The sequence below is a fragment of the Sander vitreus genome, chromosome 21, assembly GCF_031162955.1.
Source record: "Sander vitreus isolate 19-12246 chromosome 21, sanVit1, whole genome shotgun sequence".
In the NCBI taxonomy this organism is placed as follows: domain Eukaryota; kingdom Metazoa; phylum Chordata; class Actinopteri; order Perciformes; family Percidae; genus Sander; species Sander vitreus.
Window position 1 is genome coordinate 17,869,852 of NC_135875.1, and position 23,527 is coordinate 17,893,378.

General features: G+C 41.7%; 1 protein-coding gene across 1 annotated transcript in view; it reads right to left on the bottom strand.

Annotated features, from left to right (window-relative positions):
- cpped1 (calcineurin-like phosphoesterase domain containing 1) overlaps window positions 1–23,527 on the bottom strand; it is a 44,600-nt gene that overhangs the window by 8,252 nt on the left and 12,821 nt on the right. Inside the window, exons 3-5 of the mRNA XM_078278956.1 lie at window positions 18,030–18,202; window positions 15,310–15,435; window positions 14,998–15,130 (exon numbers count right to left, since the gene is read on the bottom strand). Coding sequence (XP_078135082.1) covers window positions 14,998–15,130; window positions 15,310–15,435; window positions 18,030–18,202 — 432 coding nt within the window. The remainder of the gene's footprint in view (window positions 1–14,997; window positions 15,131–15,309; window positions 15,436–18,029; window positions 18,203–23,527) is intronic.

Here is a 23,527-nt window from a genome sequence, read left to right on the forward strand (position 1 = left end):
TGAAAAATGTCCATTAGTGTTTTCTAAAGTCCAATATGACGTCCTCAAATGTTTTGTTTTGTCCACAACTCAAAGATATTCAGTTTACTGTCATAGAGGAGTTAAGAAACTAGAAAATATTCACATTTAAGAAGCTGGAATCAGAGAATTTTTTACTTTTAAGCTAGGGCTGTCAAACGATTACATTTTTTTAATCACGATTAATCGCTGAATTTCTATAGTTAATCGCGATTAATCGCATGTTTTATCACGATTAAAATTCTATTATTTTGCATTTCAGAACTGTTTTTAAGTACATATTAACAATGGGAAGCCATTCTTACCAGTGTATCTTAATTGGGAATCAAATGAATGCAAAGAAAGTTATTTTATGAACATGATTTTAAGATTTATATTTGTTTATTATACATTTAATCTAGTCACACATTTTAATTTAACAACAACTTTGAATGTACCACGAGGCTGTAAATTACCGGTTTCATTGAACGCACCATCTGTGTTTTTCAGACAACGGCAGCTGCAGATTGTTACATCCCGGTGTTGAATCCTCTACAGTGAAATACAGACACACTTTACACCGTTTAGCGTTAGCTGTCAGCATTGTAACCATGTTTAATCCAGCTACTAGCTAGCGGTAGGCTAACGTTAGCTGCTGTCGAGTATAGTGTTAACTAGCGTCACGTGCAGCAATGTTTCTGTTGCCTGTAACGTCTGTTTCAGAGCATCAGAGAGAAGTGCAGACATATCAGTGGCACCAGAATGAGGCACCGAAATCGGCACGATCTACCGGACCAAATAGCAACGTGCAACATTTACAATAACTTCAAATGCACCACGAGACTGTAGTTTACCAGTTTCATTGAACACACCGTCTGTGTTGTTTTTCTGACGGCAGCTGCAGATTGTTACATCCCGGTGTTGAATCCTCTACAGTAAAACACAGTCAAACTTTACACCGTTTAGCGTTAGCTGTCAGCATTTTAACCGTGTTTATCCAACTACTAGCTCGCGGTAGCTGTCGAGTATAGTGTTAACTAGCTAGCGGTAGGCTAACGTTAGCTGCTGTCGTGTTAACTAGCGTCATGTGCAGCAATGTTTCTGTTGCCTGTAACGTCTGTTTCAGAGCATCAGAGAGAAGCGCAGACATATCAGTGGCACCAGATTTCGGTAGCCAGGGTTGGTAGGAAGACGATTTTTACAAGTAAATGTTCCAGTTAATAATCCAGGCAGAACATTCTCGTCTACCTCATCAACATTCTCAGTCCAGTGGTAGCTAGAACGGCTCCGGGTCAAACGTCAATATGGAATGGATTAATCTGCATTATTTTTTCTCAGATTAATTAATCAAAATTAATGCGTTATTTTGACAGCCCTAATATATATATATAAATCTTTCGGTTCAGGCACCGTTTTAAAAGTATTGTTCTATCATGTTGATAAAAGCATTAAAATGAGAAAAAATAATGGGACAAAAAGAAATCAAGGGACATTTAGAATAGAGAAAAATGACATTAATGTGATTAATTGCGATTAAATATTTTAATCGTTTGACAGCACTAATTTCAATGTAAATGGACTGTATTTATATAGTGCTTTTAGTGTCTTTACTACTCAAGGCGCTTTTACATCATACAGGAACCATTCACACATACACTGTGGCCGAGGCTGCCATACAAGGTCCCACCTGCCACAGCCGCCCCCCACAATAGAAATGAATAACAACCTATATAAGTCTTCTTAAACATTAAGTATGTACTACAACAATAAGTATACAATAGTAGTAATAGTAATAGTAACACTGGTATTTTAAAATGTCTCAGCCAACCAGGATTGCCTTTTTTTCCTCAATACTACCTTTCAAGTACAAGAATAACAGATTCATAAAGGCATAAAGGCTCCTGAAGAGTTATGCTTGGCTTACCTGTCTAATGTCTATCAGGCCGAATGGAATCACTGTTAGGTTGTCACGACACACTACAGGCTTTATTACCTTTATCTACGGTCTATAGTATAGCTGAGAACTGAGGTGGACTGAACCAACAGACAATTCTAATTGGAATCGCCTCCCTCTGCTGACTTGCTCCACTGGCTCTTACGGAGCAAAATCTATTTCATAGAAACAATTTAGCAAAGGCCTAGAGATAACACCCTGACCTGAATTCATTAGAGCACTTCCTTTTCAGAGTGCTGTCTTTACGCAGAGAAGACAAACCACTCCACCGGGGCTCTTGTCTGCTGAAAAAAAAACCACTTTTGAGAGAAGAGATGGCCTGTCTGTGAAAGAAAAGCATTTTCAATCTCCAAAAGATTTCTATATGAATAAAAGATAAACAATTGAAGAAGAAAAAAATAGAACAAAGAAGTTGAAAACGTCGACCCCTTTGCAATGCAGTCAGAAGATGAAGCTGACCTCTGAAATGGTAAGAAAATGAATGTGGAATAAGCAATAAGCTCTTTTAAAGTGAGGGGTAGAGGCTGTGATTTCCTGTATGGAATGGAAAAAGGAACAAATTAAGAAGCAAAAAAATGGCATATAACTACTGATTGGCAGTGAGCCCTTCTAGACCAACACAGTGATGAGGGTTAAACCCTCCTTCCTGACTTGGGTTGCACGCAGGTCAGACATTTTATGACCGTTATCCAACCGCTGATCCAATCTGAGATAGGGAAAAAAGAATGCTTTGGCTTGTTGGTATTTCTTTAATCAAAACCGCCCTGGGCAGTGCTAAGCCCCAGATGCAGCAACGGTGCTCTTATATAAATAGATAGCAAGGTGGGAGGGAAGCGCCAGATGTCAGGCTGTATCCCAGCACTGTACATCCGGTGAGCCAGACTACCCATGGGGTAACCAATCCTGTGTAGGGGACCAAATTGCATTCAATGCATCCAATAGTTATTGTGACATTAGTAATATACAGTATAGTCTGGATCAAAGTAGTGGACCAACTGGCCGACTGATATCGACATCCGATAAAGCCAGATGGCTAGCGTGACTAAAAAAAGCATATAGTTTGAAACTTTTTGAAACGTTCGAAGCCCACTTCATGATGGCAAAACGGAAGCTTCGCGCAAGATCTCAAGTTGGAAACTTAGCTTCATTGAGACTTGATAGCTGTTGTTGGCCAGCAAGTAGTTCCACTGAAGACACTGGGATTTGAAATGCTCTGAACCTCGGCAGCTGCTATTGAGTTAGCGGATAAACTAATTTACTTTTTTGATCCAGGCTGCGCTTGCATTTTAACTGCAAACCTTCGGCTCGTTGTTCTTTAACCACTAGGTTAAAGAATTAGGGCTGTCAACGAATATTCTAAATACGAATATATATTTAACTTATTGTGTTGGGCCTGGGCTGCTGCTCCCTAAACGTTCAGCTCCCTGTCTGAATGAGCCCAGCCGGTCCTCCAGAGAGTTAACAGTGAGTGGTGACGTTTCTATCATGCAGCTGGCGCAACCGGAAGAAAACAAATAACAAGTTTGAAGGAGAAGATGGCAATGAACATGTCTAACTGGAGAGATTCAGGAAACACTGTTAGACAAGACACTGACAGACAAATTCAAGGAACGGCAAGACTCGGTTAGAGGACAAACCGGCTAGAGGTCTACAGTATTTATATGACGTTTTACATTATATAGGGCATTCATTTTATTAGTTTATTTTGTAATGCAGTATGTAGATCTTTTTAAATAAATGATTATGTTGAAATAAATAGTAGTTAAGTCTCCCGTTTTATTGGTTCGCCCTCTAATGGACACAATGCGAAAAAATAGGCTAGATATTGAAATATATTCGAACCTCTGTGTTTTTTTTAGAAGGAATAATCAAATGTCATGTTTGGCCAATTTTGACAGCCCTACTAGGTTATTAAAAGTGCCGGCAATCTGCAGGTACTCGTTCTTATGAAACACTACAGCAGCTGATTTCACAATGTGCCCACCTTTAACCAGAAAAATGCACCTCATAAGTGTGAACAGCTGCTGTAGTTCACTGCTGGAACCTGAGAGCCTGTGGGCTTACGTGCACTGCTGTGGGCTACCACTGCCTCCGGGAAAATGATAGCTGGGACCCTTCTGGGAACATGGCCCTGATTTGACAATGACGAAATATCATCCACAACTCATTTCACTTCACTCCAATCAAAGTAGCACAGCTCGCTTTCTGTACATTGTTATCCACAGAGGCTTGCAGTACAACAATCGGCGGGGGTGACTGTTGTCAGTGCCATGGCTCTAGCCAATGAGCTACACCAAGAATAAAATCCTTGTCCTTTTTCTGACAATACCATACTAAACCCATTCAGCCATACAGAGAATGGAACAAATAACCATGCTAAGTGTGAGTGTCTTGCTTTACCCACTGAGCTATACGCAGATGAGAGGCACAGTATGTGTTCAAAGAGTGTTAAATAGCAGTATCGCATTCAGTGGAGGATTGTTAAGTCCAATTTCGCCATGCTGCGCTTCATTCTCCCCTTTCCTTGTTTTTGCAGAGTGGGTGCCCTTGCGAAAAAAACATGCACTCTCTGTACCGGTAATTCCACATCTTGTCTCTGCGGAAATTCCATTTACCTGACAGCCTTGGAACAGTGCTGGTTCTTTTGTGCTTTTCTTTGATAAAGATTCCCATCTGGGGACTGGCCTTTGCTTTGACAGACAGAGGTGGGGAGGGGTGGGAAGGAGGGAGGGAGAAGCACGGTGGTGGGCTGGGGGTTGGAGCAGTCAGAAAATACCCAGAGTAAGCAACCAGAGTGATGAAAACATATTGAATGCTAACGGAGGAAAATTACCCAGAGTCAAATTGAATTCTGGTCAGAATTGCAGAAAAATGCACAGAGAGGAGAGGAGAGTCCCCTCCAATGTGCATCCAATGTGCCAATGTATTTTGTCTATAGTCTGATTTTCGTATGCTGCAACCATTTCAGCCATGTTCGCCTTAATTTCTGGATGTGTTTAAATATTCTGAAACACCTTTGCTATTCAAATGCTAACAGCGGTCGCTGATGTCAGCCGCAAAAAATAAAGGAATAAAGGGGAGTAAAGAAACGTCGGACCACGTCTAATCCTGTTTGATGTTTGTGTTCATTCCTCCAATCGGCCCTCCCCTTCTTTCCCGCTCTCCATCATCTCCCTTTCATGTCTTGGTCACTGATTTTGCAGGCTACAAGATCGGATTTGATAATTGCGAGCTAAGATCCTATCTTGCCACTAAAACCTCTACCTATCAGTGATTCCCTCCAGGAGAAGCCATTTCCTTTCAGACCTTACCTCCTTTTTTCTCTCCATCTTTCTCTTTGACACACAAACTCTTAATGCAGTTCTGAACAAAGCTGTCATCTGCACAGTTGTGAGAGCGGGGCTGCGTAGGAGTGAACATGCAACGTGTGTGCTCGTATTGAAGGGCGGTTGTCATTAAAGTGCAGGTCTGGGAAATAATTCATCATGAAATGGTGGCTGTTGATAATTTGCATGACAGAGGGATACAAAATGATGTAGCGTGGTGAGGCATCATGCAGCCCCGGCTCCCCATAAATCACTCTCAGCCATCAGTCACCACACAGCATCCGCTTCCTGTGTCCTCCAGTTACAAACACACACACACACACACACACACACACACACACACACACACACACACACACACACACACACACAAACAGGAAACTGGGAAATGAATGTTGTCAGCAGGATGTCATCAATCCCTCTGAGAGCATGCATGCCTTTTGGCCATTTGGTATCCAACGTGGTACCTAATCATCCTAAATTCACCAAGCTATGATCCTTATGTTTCTCTAACCGGTAATTTCCACTGGATGCGTAAGGGCTCCGGAACGTCGACAGAGTCATTAGGTTTCCATTAAAGTCAACGTGTGTATTTCCACTGACTGCGGAACGTCTGCGTCCCTACTCTGTCCCAGCTCCGGCGGTCCGCAGCCCTCCGGAGCAGATACGCAGAGCTTCTATTTTTGACGGACGCCGGAGAGCTCCGCAGCAATTCAGCACACGGCAGATAGTGCGGGACAGGAAGTCGAGCACAGAAACAAAATAAAAATCAGGTTAATTTTCAAAGTAAAATACACCGTGCTCACGGCAGAATCATTTTTCCCTGTTGAGTTGTTTCCCCTCTACTCCTCTGGATGAACAAACTGTTGTTGGGTTTGTGGTTCTATTCTACGTGAATTCGCGAGATATTGTGGGTCCTCGTGACTACAGCTGTCAGTCATGGCCGCAGCCGTGCCGCAACAAATCCGGACCTGGTGGGTATTGACGGACGGCGGAGCACGCAGCCGGTCCGCATCCAGTGGAAATCCACAGTAAGGCCGACAGCGGATTAGTAGTGAGGAGAATAGTAGAACTAAGTACCTAGGACCCCTACCTGGTAAGGATCCTCAAAAAGCTTGAAGTTAAAAGTGTCTTTTTATCTGCAAATTTGACATTATTAGCATTATAAGCAGGGCTTCCGCCAACGGATTAATTAATCCAAATGTGGGTAAAGCATGAAGCAAATAATACTGTGTCTGTTTGAATTGGCAGGCTGCAGAAATTATGCGACAAGTTAGTGTTGCCAGATTGGCCTGTTTTCTGCTAAAAGAATTGGCCGGTTTTGTGTGTGTTTGGCTTGGTAATCCTTCTCTGGCAACAACTGCTTGTTGTACTCCTCCTACATTTCCCATGAACACTATGTTGTGAGTGACGTGTTGTACAACCGTTGGCTACGCTGCCTGGCGTGTGTGGTATCGAATACGAGCTACGCTGAAACGGAGAAGACGAACGGCGCCAAACAAACCAGAGGAGCCGACATGAAGTAGTAAAGTTAGTTAGGAAAAAAAAAACTAAAACGTGGCCTGTGGAAAATTTTATTGGCTGGTAACTTTAAAAATCTACTAGCACGGCATTTTCATGTCACTTTGACAGTGTTATGGACACCGTGCTTTATTCCACAGTGTCTTACACAGCAGGCATCGCAGAAGCAGCATCTTAGCAGAGCAGCAGCTCTGACAGCGTCTACAAAGGAGGAGGTGTTCAGGCACAGTGCTGAGCGTGGGTCACCCACGTTTTGGCAGCGTTCACAGCCCATGTAACATAATCACTGTAGATATTTGAGTAAAACACTTTGAGGCACTGCTTAAACCGCAGCAGGGGAGGAAGTGTGAGGTGAGCGGAGGTGAGAAGTAGCTGGCGGGGACCTTTGAAAGGAGTCTGGGAACTTGTATAAACTTAATAAGAACTATATTTAAATAGACTACAATAGTCCAACATTAAAAAAGTTAGCCAGTGAAGGAGGTACTTGTACTTTACTTAAGTATTTCCATTTTCTGATCCTTCACACTTGGAATCCACTAATACAGAAATATTGTATACTTTTTACTCTTACATTAAAGTGACTGTGCAGATTAAGATTAAACCTCTGATGAGATTGATAACATTTCGAGCAGTTATACATTTAACTACCCAACACACAGATATCAGAGTGTAGTTCAAATGTGCTCCCTTTAGAAAAGAAAACATGATAATATAACTCTGATTTCTGCTGCATAGTAAGTCCATAAACAAAGGGATTGTAGTTATATGCATATGTGATTACCCAAATCTCAATGACTTTTAACCTGCTGCGGAAGAGAAAAGCAAACCGCAGAAACAAGGCAGGACCTTCATCAACAGTGCAATCGATAAAACAGTAAATGAACAGGAAGTGTTGAGGATTCCTGGATGGATATCGACCATTCTAACAGTCCTGTGCGTTTCAAGCTTGAAGACATGATGAATCAGTACACTAAGGCCGTGTTCAGACGGCCTCCTCATTCATTTCAATGAGGCCAATGCTTTGCAACCAACACAAAGGACTGGCAATGAAGGACAATATGACTGCCACAGTCATGACCTTCTTGAATTGTAAAATCCATTCTCATAGTATTACAAACTTGTTCCAGTGCCTAATAAGCCCTCAAATTCCAAGAAACCATTACTTAAACTGGCCTTCCTGGATCGTATCATCTTACCGGTATCTGAAACAACACGCCCCAACTATCGCAGGCCCTCTTTTCGGTCTGAATACCCGGTAAGTCGTCCCCATCAACGAATGAAGAAAGACAGAGTGAGACAAAGACAAAGACAGAATAAGAGAAAGCAAAAGCGTTATTCAGCCTCACCATTAAAACAATGGGGTTAAAGGCTTAACCGTGGCCTCTTATCAAATCCCCAGAGGGTGATACATGTGACTTCGCTTTTGAACAGAAAAGAACCCTTGCTGATAAAGACAACCGGCGGCAAGAGAGAGAAAAAGAGTGAGAGACAGAGGGGGAAAGACAGAGAGACTATGCAGAGCGGCACATGGCTTATCTTCGCCTCTAATTAGCTACTGTATGTACAATTCTACAGCCGCTAGCAGTGTTGGGAATTCCAATGAATTTCTCAGCTGCAACTCTTGTTTTTTTTTTTTTTTTTCGTCAGGGTTTGGAGGCAGCATGGAAGTGTGTATCTGTCTGTATATGTGCGTGCGTTCGGCCTTGTTTGCATGTGCACTGAAGGTATTCTGGAGGTAGGATATAAACCTTGCAGGAGGAGGAGGAGGAAAGAAATCTAATTACAGAGCTCCATCCATGAGGAGAGGAGAGGCTAAGATCACTGCTGGGATTTCTGTTTCTCTATGCGCCTCATCGAAAATGGAGACACCGGCTTCTAGCAATGGGAATTCAATCTTCTCTGAAGAGATTCTCGATGAGCGTAAAACCTGTTCTCTCTAAATTCAACATCCTAAAAGAGCAAGCGAACTACATGTCTTTCTTCCTCTGCTTGCAGTAACTAACTGCTGGCTGAGTTGCACTCATGCATTGAAAAATTGGCGTAGGGTAGGGGCAAAGATAGCATTATTTACTATGATTCCAAGTATGAAGGTGACGAGGAAGAACACATGTACCCATACAGTACAGTAATAAAAGTAAAAAACAAGTTGACAGACTTAAGCCCTATTTGCATGGGACTAGTATTACCTGGGGACCTCTAGTAATTTGCTATACTGTAGTTGCGGAAGTCGTCTGTGATCTTAATCCCGCGCAAGTCTGCCATGAATAATTTAAAGTAAAAATTCCATCGCAAATTACCTACCATATTTCACCAATCACAGAGGTGTGATTATATTAATCCTGTGTGAATCGGCATCTCAGTGATTTTGGGTCATATTGGCTGCGTTGGCAATTATAAATGAACGTTTTTATCAGTCTTGACATCATATGCTGGAGATAATGTCAGTAAATTCCAGTCTGTAAAATACAGACTTTGCTCATCCTGTGCGAATGTGCCGCACAAAACAGACGTTACCCTTGCAAATAGGGCTTTAGTTGAGCATTTGAAACATATCCTTTTTCCGATCAGGTGCTTGGTTTCAACTCAAATCATATGAATTACAATTTAATAGCTTTGTGCACAATTAAAGGCAATATTTAATAACAACCAAATCACTGTTGGATCTGAAACCATAGTAACTGCTCGTGCAATAAAAAAAAAATTAAAAAAAGGGGAAAGCACGATACTTTAGTTGCCTGGGAGGCGGTCATCGCGCAGAGACAGTGTATCATTAATATGAGCTGGAATGCAGTCAACAGTTCCCAGGGTGGAACTGCTCACTCTGATGAGCCAGACTAAGACTAGAAGACTAATTGGTGTTGCACCTCTTCCATGTGCGGCTGTGCTGCTGAGATAACATATAGATACTTACTGTAGAATATATCATGCATAGAAAAATGCACCACTGTGTAGATATTTTGATATACAAAATGCATGCATACATACACACACACACACACACACACACACAGTAAAAAGAGAAAATGAAAAATACCTCAATGAGGAAAAATCTATTAAATGTATTTCTTTGTCTGTAGGGGAGTATTTTCTCTATAGCCATCATAGTGGTGGGGGGCTGCAGAAAGCATTAATAACAACCTCACAAATGCTGCGCCAAATCCCCAGCTGCTGTGAGTCAACTGACACTACAAAAGGACAACTTTGGAGTGGTTGAAGAACTCAGTTACACACCGCAGTGTGCACTTAAATATGTTGATGTGATGCCAGAAACACATTTGTGTAACATCCAGCGATTCCATTTTAGAGTCGTTTTGAATTACAACACAACAAATGAGGAAAAGCCGTCCAATTTCAGTTTGGTCCAATTTCAGTTTGGTTTGGTTTGGCTTAAATAAGACCCAATAAAAACTTTGAGGTAGCCAACTAAGAAGACTATCCATGAAGAGTTTTTTAAACAACGTGTGTTATTGGTACAAAGAGAAACACTTTTAAAGCATCATAATGAGCTTTCCAGAATTCCTTGAAGGGATCTTGAAACTAAATTCTTTTCCCACTATAAAACACGTAATCCTTCAACTGTTGATGGAACTACATTTGTCTTCCAAGGTAAAATGATATAAGAGCTGGCAGCGCAAACATAGACAGAGACTTATCCTTGTCAACTGCATACTTAATGAAAATCTCAGTAGAAAAATGACATTCATGCGTTGTCTGTGCCAATGCTTAACTGTTCTGGTGTGGACCTTAATCTTTTTGAGAGCAAAAGAGACTGGAAACAAAGATGTGTGTGTGTGTGTGTGTGTGTGTGTGTGTGTGTGTGTGTGCGAGGTTAAAGATGCTGCCCTTTACTGTAATGACAGTAATGATCACCAGAGTATAAGTGCACATCTGGAGGCTTCCCATCACAGGATGCACCAGTGAGGACAGACCAACATGGGAGGGAGATGATGCGTGAATAACGCAATGCAGAGGGGGGGAAAAAAATGACTATAACCAATGTATGTCCAAAAGGGACATTATTTACCACGGATGAGAGGAAACAGCCCCTTCGCCGCACACACAGGAAGACAAACAACACACTTGCCCCTTTTTTTTCCTTAATATGCAGTAAATAACATATCCTAGTTTTCTGCAATTCTACACGTGTTTCATTTGGTTTCTCCCCTATAAAGTCTACAATCTCTCCATTGGGATATTTTTACTGGGCGCTTGTTTGCCCTGCAGGGAACTCCTACTTCATGGAAGTTCTTACAATTCCTTTACTTTGCAGCTAACATACAAAACTAGAATTACCGCCTTGTTGTTGTATGCCTCCACCAACCAGTCAAGTAGCAGTTTACATCCATATCTGTCAAGACTCTATATATGTAGTGAAGACTAACTAATAGTGAATAATAAACGGTAATAAGTGTACTTTTTGACATGTGTGATTCCAGTGAATGGTTTCCAGTGAGAAACATGCTGTGTTCACTTAAGAGACTATTTTTTACAGAGGAGTACACAGGACTGATAGAGAGCTTCATCGCATGGTGCAACGACACTCTGAAGCTGAATAACCTGAAGCTCAGTATCAGCATCCCAATGAGCTTATGCTGGACTACTAGAGGAACAGAATAGAACAAAAAGTTGTAGCCATGACAGTAGACAATGCTTCAAATATGGATGTTGCTGCAAAGAAGCTACACATTCTAAAACGGGGATGCTTCACACACATCTTCAACCCCGCAGCACAGAAGATCCATAAAATCACCACAGTTTAAAGGTGGGCAACCAAGATTCGTGTGACCAATTCAGTATCTGACCAAATGGGAAATATGGTCACAATCTCCCTTCATGCTGTTGAATTATGGCCAGAAAAGCATTTTTGCAGAACATTATGATGTCACGGTGAAAAGTAAAATGTCATCACTTCATTATTTTATCCCATAAATGTTAACATTTTTGTGAAATTTGACATAATTAGCATAGAAATGATTGAGTTATGGTCAAAAGATTGTTTTGTGATGTCACAGTAACCTTAACATTTGACCACCAATATCTAAATGGATAGACCGATGGACGATACGACATAACGACATTCATAACCAAAGTTATTGAATCTCAATATGTCATTTCATGGCAATTCATCAAAGGCATCACCAAAGTCATTAGGATTCATTCTCTGGGGACCAAGGATATCTGCACAAATGGCATGACCATCCATCCAATAGTTGCCATGACATTTTACAAAAAAAATGTAATTGTCAAGCTTGTGTTGGAGCTAAAGTCTGGAGCAAAGCGGTGGACCAATCCACCGAGCAACAAAGAAACATTCCCCATAGACTGTATAGAACATAGACGTAGTCTCCATGTTTATGCCCCTGTGTCTATGGCCGCCCCCATCTTTGCAGTGCCTGTTAGCGGCCTAACATCCGGCTAATCCAAAAGTGGGCAAAGAGTTGGAGCGTGTATTGAGGCAGGCCGAATGAAGCCTACAGTCTATGCTAGCCCCACCACAGTTGTACCAGGCTGTAAACATGTTTATTTCTGCTGTAAAGTTGGATATTTTAACATGGGGGTCCATGGGGGACCCCCGTAATTCCCTAGGGGAGCCAGCTTAAAGTGGCCATTCCAGGAACTTTTGGCACTTCTGCATTGGCTTCATTTTACAGACCCGGAGTTTGCTGCTTGCATTTCCCTTTATGGAGCCTCGCCACTATTGGGCTAAAAACCTTTTCTGACCAATTTCTGGTATGAATGAACAGTAGCAGCTCTATCACAAACTGAAACAGAGCACAACGATGATTACAGTCAGTCTCTTTTACTGTACAAGCATGACTCCAGGACATACTACAGAAGATTCAGAGTGCAGACGTTACAGCATCAGTAACCAAGACACTCCTAATCGGAGATGGAGAGAGCAGGAGGATGAAAGAAAAACCAGGGGATCAGAGGAGAGCACAAAGAACAAAGAGACTAAGGCTGTATAATTCAATAATAACTGGTTTGATTACTTCTGTCAAGTCATCAAAATTTTTGTTTTAGATTTAGTACATTTAGCTGACTTATGAAGAGCTATTAGCAATGATAAAGCTGTGCTGCACTTCATTTCATTCCTATGATCTTAATTGCTACAAATCTGTATTAAACAGGCCAAAATGAAGGATAACTTTACAGTAACATTGAAATTCTACACCCGAGCAGTAGAAATTTCTAGATAAATTCAAGAGACAGATCTTGACATTCTGCTTGAGCCCATTGTTATGTATGGGAGAGGATGCATAAACGTGACGAGCAAAATGCGACAATGACATGATAAATCACAGGCCGTAACCAAATCACATCCTTTTTCTGGCAGTAAATCAAATTACCACATATGGCGCTTTGACTCGCCTCGACTCTACTCGCCTTTTTTGGTTTTCCATTACGAAATGGATTACCTGCTAACAGGTACTTTTTTTAGTACCACCTCAGTCGAGGTTCCAAGCGAGCTGAGGCGAGCCGAAAAGGTGACGTGAAAGCGACAGACGGGGGTGTCCTGAACAAACCCGCTATTTTTAAATAGTTTAGCCAGCTGTGTTTTTTTTTTTGCTGCCTCCAGCTTCATTTGAAACTAAATGTGTCTTCTGGCTGTGGCAACAACAACACACCTTCCACGTTCTGTGTGTGTGTGTGTGTGTGTGTGTGTGTGTGTGTGTGTGTGTGTGTGTGTCGTTAGGTCACGGCAGTTTACTGCGGCGCTGCTTGTTTTACAGTTCTGCGGAGGCTCCGGGCAGAGCTTTCGCCATAGCCTAAGTACACACACACGGCCGGCTCGACGCACGCACTTACATAGGCTACGGCAAAAGCTCTGCGTGGAGCCTCCACAGAACTGTAAAACAAGCTCAAGTGGCCTGATGTTTATACTTGTGCGCTGGTGTTTGCGTCGAGCCGGCATATAACGACCAGCCACGCTGAGGCGGTACTAAAATCTGCAATGGAAAACGGACGCACAGTGTGTCGAGTCGAGGCGAGTAGAGTCGAGGCGAGTCGAGCAGGTACCATGTAATGGAAAAACGCCAATAGTGTCCATAGAAACATGAGAAAGCTATGTAGTGTACTCATCTTTACAGCGAGTGGCAGCATGTCTGTCATCGATTTTTAATAACCATGAACACACGTACGTATATAGTTCATACAGTATATACCTTGTATGTAGTCTGAATTTATAATTGCCGGCAGGACTTGTGTGAACAAGAGTGTGGATGAGAAAGGACACTTGTGCGTACCATGTTCTGTACATATAGTGATACCCTCCGTTCCTGCATATAAAAAGCCTGTACCAACTGCCCTTTAAATCTTTAACAAGTGTTCCCTTGGATGAGCAATCAATTATGAAGGAGATGGGTAATCAGACCAAAACGGGCCAACATGGTTAAATGCATGCTGGAATAATGGTTGGAAAATTAAATTAATACCATCCCCCGACAGTCACCTTGATGCATGATTGAGAAGCATGACACATGGGCGTATGAGCGGTCCTGTCAATCGGCAGTGTGTGTGTGTGTGTGTATGTGTGTGTTGTGTGCTTTCTTAAAGACGTATTGTCCTTGTGAGAGTTTCCTGGCCAGATACCCTTGTATCAGACTCTTATAAGCCGTCAACAACGGGTTTTGATTATGGAATTCTTCTTCTTATAGGGAGTGAATGCATTCATTAATTCAATTACACCCGTGTGTGTGTGTGTGTGTGTGCGTGTGTGTGTGCGTGCCAGGAGCTCCTCCTGCAGCTCTAGCTAATGGCATATTAATCCTCTGGGCTGGGATCTTAACTGTGCTTCAGTTAGATATGCTAAAAATGAACAGGTTTAACGGGAATATAAGCTAAGAGGTATTAAGCCAAGAAATGTAAGACCACTTCACAGTGGCCTAAATCCATTATTACAGGGAATACTGCTGATATTTTAGGGTTTTGGAAGCTGCTTAACTTTGAAAACTTTCAAAGCTCTTATCTCTTTTGTGACTTCCAACTCAAAGTTAGGACATTGTAGCCAAACAAAGATGTACACAAATCTGGATTGACAAGACCTAGTAGTTAAAAGAGACAACGCAAACTGTCTGGCATACTGAAGTGCCCTTGAGCAAAATACAGGACACGAACCTGATCAGTCACTATGAGTTGATCCGTATAAAAACACAGTAACTGGATGAAAAAAAGGTATAACGAGCACTGCTGTCCTACCTGCCCTCTTGAACCTGTCCAGCAGATTTTGTCTGACTTCCCTCTGCAGGTTGAAGTAGTTGTCCTCCTCATCGGGGCTCTTTAGGTACAGAGGAATGTGCTGGAACACCAGGATGTGTTTGGGTTTGGGTTCCTAAACAGAGACAGATGCGAGGGGATGGGTTCATTGCCGATCTCCAAAGACAAAAATCCAATTGTTGTGTCAAATGGCTGCAGACGGCAGCAATTTCCAAACATCCAGGACGACATTATCTAGCTGAACATCTTCATGAATCAGATAAGAATAGAATCATGTCGGTGACGCCAATCTACCGTTGGGGAGGAAGCTCTGCTCAGCTGCTCCTCCAGCCACGTCTCCTGGGCCTCCTTTAGCTGAGGGCAGGCCGAGGCGTCGTAGAACAACTGGGAGTTCAGAACCAGGCAAAAGACTCCGCCCACCTGAGACAACAGGACGAAGAAGACACAGAGAGGTTACCTACATCTCATTCATTTTTCAAACAACAACAACAACAACAACAACAACAACTTGGATTGTATAAAAGGGTTATTTTATAGCACATTTTCTACTATCCAAACATTTGTTTTCCTATTTTTATATATAACTTGTTACTGCTGCAAATCCTAACTTCCACAAAGAAGATCAATGAAGAATTGTCTTCTTTTCAAAATTCCACTTCGACTGCTTATACGTACACTGGTTACACTGGCATGGGCAAAGTGAGCCTGTGAGCAAGGCCCTGGAGTCGAGGGCGGCTTATGGCTTGCAGGTTTGTTCAAGTGGGTATAAATATGTAAAAAGGACTGTATATGGGAGTAGGCATACATGTAAATGTCATGTCAAGTGTCAACCATGATTTCAACATGAAATAAACTCCCACACGGGTGGGCCTGTTAAAACAGTTTTATAATGTTCTATGGCTCTGGGGGAAGCTTTCTAAAGTCTGAAAAAATAACCCTGATGATATCATAGTGATGTCATCTGGGCTATCTCAAATTAGACTTCAAATTTATAACAGAAAGCCTGCATTACGAACTAGAGTGGAGTTTGAAAAACGTAAGCATTTACCAGGCATGGAGGGTGTAATGAAAGTTGTTATTGAGTTGCATTATGGGATATGTAGGACCCTGTGTTTTTAAAGATTGACCCATACTAGAGACTTAATGTCAGGACAGCTCTGGCTCTCTCCCTTTGATTTTGATCTTAGTACAAGATCAGTATAATACTAAATAGCGGGGGCTTGAAATACAATGTATGCTATAGCTGTACATGGTATGCTCGGAGCAAAACAGAGCCGAAATGTGGTTGATGTCACATACCAAAATAATCAACATAACTGCAACATAGTATATGGTGTGGAGGTTACTTGGCCCTGTGCTTTTGTGCACCCAAGTCCTGTGAGCAGTACGGACTGAAATGACCCAGTACCAAGTCGTATCAAAACTTTGGTCGGTCTGTCGGTCAGTTTCTTTTTTTGGTTTTTAAATCCTTCTGCTGAAAGCGTACGTCTTTTCTTAGCAGTACAATCACTGACTGAAACATTTCGTGGGCGCTTCTTTGGGTTTTCAGCCATGCCTTCACCTGTTGCAGCAGTCCTCTTCGTCTCTGAAGCTGAACGCTGCTGTTGTCCTTTCTCGGTGGCGACGTAAAACGCATCACTCGAGCTGCTGCGCGCGAATGTCACCGGACTACACCATTTTGTAAACATAGCGATACTGAGAACTACAGAGAGAGTTTTGTGGAGATGATTGGCTTAATAAGCCTTGAATCAACTCATTTGCCAATGGCTTGAATGTAACGGATGTTCATTAACATAAAATAGTTGCGCGCTATAGCTTTAATGTGACCTGTGATTAGCCCATACGTAATGTAGTTTTTCCTGCCTGCCTCTATGACGTGTAACGATAGGCAGCCAATCACAAACATTATTAGAACTAGAGCCCGAACAAATATTTGGTGATTTAAAAATCCGATATTCCAATATATCGGCCGATACATACTTTAAAAAAAAAATCCAGAAACATGTAAAAAAACAAAAACATAAACAGATTTCCCTAACATTAGTTATTGTAGTCCTAAAATAATATGATAATGCAGTTTAAAAATAACAGAACAGAGGAACATCAAAATATATTAAAGTTCTGATAAATGAAATGTATAAAAATACAAACTTAAGATATTAAACTTAAAGGGTTAAACACGAGTGTTGCCAACAGGGACGTTGTAGAGCGCCCTCTGGTGGACAAGCTATGCAACGCCAACACTCATAACATGGTTGAAGGGTGTTTTGTCCGTTTTTATTTAATCTTTTAAATATTCATTTATCGGCCATCATGAATGCCGATACTGATAGTTTGGAAAATGCCTAATATCGGCTCTAATTAGATCTCGGTAGAAGGATGCTGCGTGCTTATCGGCACACTCACACTGATGACATTTACTCGTTAGGTATTGAAATTTGGTATTGAATGACGAGGCATTTTTCGATACCTGATAGAGGCAATTTGGTCGGTGCCTAAAAGTATTACATTCGGTACCCAACCCTTTTGCTTTATAATAATCATCATGAATAGCTTCATATTAATATCATATATCTTTAACACATTCTTTACAATTTTCTACCTTTACACACCAAAAAAAAAGTAAGCATGCATATTTACATATGTATATATTCACCATAGAAAATAAATAATGTAAGTAAACAAATAAATAATCTGTGAGAACACCTGGTCAAAACCCTTCCTCCTCCCTGTACCCTGTGGAAACCTTTTTCTTGTACACTCTATATGAATCGAATGAGGGAGAAAAAAAAAGGTATCAAATGAAGTACTCTATTGGCATCAGTATCACTTTGAGGGTTATTTGTAATTACTTTATTGGAATTGGTATCATCATTTTTAAACCATACCCAGCCCTAGTGAGCAGGCATATTTGTGCCCATGGTCATAATAAGCCGTCCAAGCGACAGCCAATACTACTGGCTGCATTTCTACTACTACTGCTACTAATTAAACATTCTTAGATGTCTGCTCACCCAGAAGCTGAAATAGTCGTTTCCCCAAGCACTGCAGTACTGCTCCAGTGTCCTAGGAGTGGGGGTGTTGCCCAGGTCATGGTTCCCGCTGACAAAAACCAGCGGGATGGAGGGATCTGTCCCCTTCAGGGCCACCTTCAGGTCTCGCTCCTGACCTTCTCTGAATGGGGTATCTGGGGCAGGGGGGGGGGACACGAGAGGAAAGACAGCTCGATCATCGACATCCACACAAAAAAAACCAAAACAAAACAGCACTGACCTGGATGAGAAAAACCAATGCTTGATTATTAACATTGATAATAACATCTTACCTGGACACGATATAATCAGTCAGAGCGAGAAACTGATATGAATATTGATGAAAACTGTCAGATTGAGTGTGAAGGGTACTACAGGTGGTAGTCGCCTCAGGGAAGGGGGATTATTTGGATGATAAAGATGACAGCTCAGAGAATGATCAATAGTCTGTACACAGCTCGACTTTTTGTCACCATGGTTACTGCCATGATAAGTGGTGTTGTGGTGGAAGCCTCCCCGGTCCACAAAGCAAACCCAACCTTAAAATCACTAGTACTACGCTAAATGAGAAGCGCACAAAACCATCATTCAGTCACAGTGTAGGTAAAGGACAGAGAATGGCTGAGACTCCAGCCTATTTATAATTTAGAATGTATATCAAACAAACCTATTAGCCACTTCTCTTAAATTATTCCTTCTTCTCCCTCTTCTCTCTCATTTCCTTTCGTTTTTTATTCATCTGAGTAATTATTTTACTGGCCTACTTTTATAGCAAACGTTTCCTTGGCTGTTTGGATAGGATTAATTACATAAGAGCCTTTTTTCCCCCCCGACAGAACATCTTGTGCATGACAGAGCGAGAGAATGCAGAGTTAAAAAAACAAAAACAAAAAAACGCGTCCACATAAAAAGGTAAAACGTTGTTTTCACCTGTCTCTCTTCTACAATTACGCCGGCCTGTCAGACTACAAACTGTCAATACAACACACAAACAAGCACTCAAATACAAAAGGAGACATGAAGGCATTTTTTTTGTTATGTTAAACACAAACCTGCCCTCAACTACAGCCATCCGCTAACACGGCAATATCCATAAAAATCATACTTCAGCACTCAACCAATCCTTAACCATACAGCACCCCATCAATCTGCATTTGTGACACCTTGCCTTAGATTAATAGGGTGTGGTTATGGGCATGGCAACATGTCAGTTTAACATTTGAAGGTTGTTTAGATACAAATGTCCTGCTGCAGCTAGAAAGTCTAGACTGCGTATTACCTATCAAACTTGATTCATACTTATCGGGTTACTTCCCCTTAACCACTGATAGTGTCATACAACATTGTGCAAATGACCACTTGCTTGGCAACGGATACAATTCAAGGGGGAGTAGAGGATTGTGATAAGAACCCATATCCTTAAGTATGCACAATATTAAATAAAAAAAAAAAACGACAAAGAGCATGCACTAGAGTGCACAAAGAGTAATACAAAACTGCAGGTAAGTTCATTTCATAAATAGGTAGGATTCATAATGAAGGCTCATGCAACATTTTATGAAAAATAAAAAAATGTATGCATACATTTTCTCGCCCTGCTTTCCTCTTTTGGAACAAGCTATATTTACAGGGTATACGGAAATAAAAACACACAATGCTGCTCTCCACTCTCTCTGTGGCTCTGACTGAAAGGCCTTGTTCATTTAATGAGATTGCAACACTGTGATTCTCAAACCTTGATAGGAGACTTTGGCAAGTTCTCGTTGAGCCTGTCCAACACTGTAAGCACTTTGCTCAATCGAGAGTCGAGACTGCACACAGGCCTCGGTGTGTGGGGCCTTGCTGTCACATACATTTTCTACACTTAAACAACGTGTATTTTCAACGTGTGGGGGGACCTCTATGTTTGTGACTAACTGGAGCATGTACCGGCACTGACAGGTTGTGCTGATGTGGCACCGGCCTACAGTTTATGACAAGGTGGCAGCTAGGATGGAGTCAAATTAAATGTGTCCCACAAACTTTCACACACACGACTTGTACGTAATGTACTACATTACAGTATGCTGAATCAATCCTGTTAGCGATGAAATTCACCGCAGATACTGTAAACTGTAATGTCCTGTAAACTGTCACCATAAAACTACAGATGTCCCATGCTGATCCTAAGGCAGGTACTTGGGAGATCCGGGCATATTGTGTATATATATATATTTTATATTTCCTTCCTTTACTGTACTCTACTGTGTTTTGGCCAACCTCAACCACAAGATTTGCAGGGTTGCTCTCCTTTACGACAGCCGGGCTGTCTTCAGTGCAACAGTGTGTGAATGGGAATGAATTTGAATAGTCGCCAAATGTATTAGTTTCCAGTTGTTATGTCAATGTCTTTTGACCGTTGGTCACGGATCCTGGAAAGTGAAAATTAAATCTGTCATGGGGTGGTTGGATTTATTCACGCTGCATCACGCACTTTAAAAAGATTTATTAAAAGATTCTTTCTTTTCACATTTTTATTTACAGCAATATGGTGATATGTATATCATAATAGGCTGAATATTAACTTATTGGGAGAAAACAGGTAGTTCTATGTAAAATCAGACATTGTGCACCCCATACTGCCAAAATGGCATGATCCTCACTTCATCACTTTTGAAATAAAATGATCCATTATACATTTTATTTCTATGTTACAAACTGTCAACTGGTCGATATGGCAGAGTTTTGGATGGAGGCTGGCTAGAAGCTTCAACGAGCGCCCGCAAGCATGGTAATGTGGTCGAGTGTGCTAGAGAGTGACTGAAGAGAGCAAGCGGCGTTAAAACAAAACAGTGAATCAGAGAAATGTTACGTTGTTTTCGCTGTTTCATCACTAGAAATGCAACTGTAGCATGCATCGACTATCAATAACATCCACATTCAAATTTAGGGTTAGGGTACTTATTTTCGTAACAATCAAGTATCAAAAACTGAGGAGGATCACGCTTTTGGATGCTGTCCTCCTCTCTTACTTCAATGCCTAACGATGCCTCTTTCTCTCCCTGACCCTGTCTTTCACTGGTTGAAGCCTGAAAATATTGTAAACTAATTAATAACTGTAATAATTAATTCCACTGGTGGGACTGTTCAGCTCTGTTTCAGACTGATAGCTCCGGTTCAGGCTGGTCCTCATCCTCAACACGTGCCTTTTTCAGTCGCGGAAAATACTTTTCAATACTCATCTGGATTGAAGCAGCCAACATTCAGTGTAAGAGTAAAAAAATGACATAACATAATTTATACGTTTTTTGATTCACAGCTGCTACATTGAGTGTTTTGACCTCGACAACCCAACTGCATTTTACCGCAAACTTGCGACTAGTTAACTTTCTAAAGCGGGCGCAATCGCTTGTTTGCTAAGAGTCGGGTCGGTGATTGTGAATGTGTGATTGTGTAAAGGTGTTCACGAGATAGATACCAATCTTTCCACACACCTGGTCAATCGCTGCGAGAAGAATCAACGTCGGCTTTCATGGCCAAGTAAGCGTGAAAACATACAGGGAATCTGACTTTGGCTGAAGTGGGCATGAATGTCAGATTGTCTGTTTTCGGAAAATTACAGAAATGATCAGTTGCAGCCTCCCCAGTTTCAGTACAGGAAAGATTTGAGGAGAGGGGGTGTCTAAAACTTTTCATCAATCCGGCAAGCGATTCTGACTTCTGAGTAAGTACATTAGTGCCTCCTGGAGGCCTCCCTTTAGAGGTTTTCCAGGCATATCCAACTTAAAAGGAGACCCCAGGGCACGCTGGTAGGATTACATATCCCATCTGGCTTGGGAACACCTTGCGATCCACCTGGAGGACATGGAGGACGTGGCTGGGGAGACAGACATCTGGGCTACCTTATTATGTGACCTGGACTCGGATACTCAGATGGATGGATGGATGGATAAATGGATGGATGGATAGATGGATGGATAGATGGATGGACGGACGGAGGAATTAACGCTACGATATTCACCACAGTTGTCTTACAGGATCTAAGAGGATCTTTTCACACTGCTATTATGAAATGTGTATCTCCTGGGCAACTATGAAATAATGAAGAATGAAAAAGGTAACAGAGAGGCATTTCTAAAGTTCTACATCCCTTGGTAGTCCCAAACCCCTAAAGAAAACTATTACTGCACAAGCCACTGTACGATCCCATTTGATAAACACACTCTGAACCTCCGTGCTTACCAACCCCTCTACAAAGAAATTCAAAAGTGCTTTCACATGTCCAAAAAACAAATTCTCCCGAGGCTTTGCGCCCGTCTTCATACTCTCCCTTCCTCTGCTTAAGTATCCCACGGAGAGTCCCATTTGATCTGCCCTCAACGGCAATTAAACAGGTTTCAACAGTGACAGAGAGGGGACAGGGAAGTCCCAAGGTAACCTTAACTTCACCTTTAGGAGTTTTGACACATGCAGATGCGCACAAATACTTCTCCCTACTGTATCAAGCGTAACATCCCTCACGAACCCCCAGAGAACAGAGCTTGGATCCTTTGTAGTGCTCATTAGGAGAATGTTAAGTCCAGCATGTTTCTCTAATCTAATCATCTCTCTATTGAGCCCCCCCACCCCCTCCCTGTTCTTTATCCTCTTCATTTGTCAGCTTTGAAAATAAGTGAGAGAAAGAGTGAGGGAGAGGGGAGATTAAAGGAAGTCCTTGAGATTATGAAAGCGTCTCTTGGGGGTTAGTTTGGATTGGAGGCGAGACTAGGGAATTGGGATCATGGAACATTCTATCAGTAAAGGTCTGGATGACACAATGAGTATGTTTACATGCACACCGATATTCCACTATTATTTTGATTTTGATTAATTTGATACAGGTCATGTCAACATCATATTCCGACTGTCAGCTGTGTGCGTTGCAATGGTTGTTGTACACAAACTAACCAGCCAACAGTTTGCAAGGCTGCGGTAGAGATGCACGCCCAAAAGAAGGAGAAACAAACCTTCTTTTAAACATTATGAAAGACTTGGAAAACAACAGGGTTTTGGATATGCACAAACATCGCAACGCCAACCTTTTCAAGAAGCTGGCTGAAGGAATGAATACGGGCAAAAATCTGAATATTATGTGCATGCAAACGTAGTCAATGTTGTGGGAGCAAATGCTGGCCAGCATTTCTTTAGGAAGCATGACCTAAGATTGTTTCATTTTGGAGGATGGGATTGTACCTCGTGGACCACTGTGATGGGATGCAAATGAAAGCCGTTGAGTCCATCAGGGTTCCTCTCCATCTCATGTGAATAAAAAACACTGACGAGCACGATGACCTTATTGTTGTTTTCTATGTTGGTTTCAGAAGAAATTACAAGAACAAACAGAACGTCTGTTTCCTCCACACTAGAAGAAATTCAAATGGATGCTTGAAATACATTCATCAGAGGCCAGAATAAATGTTTGTGTACGGTGTCAAATGAAGGTTGTCAAAATAAGGTATGAG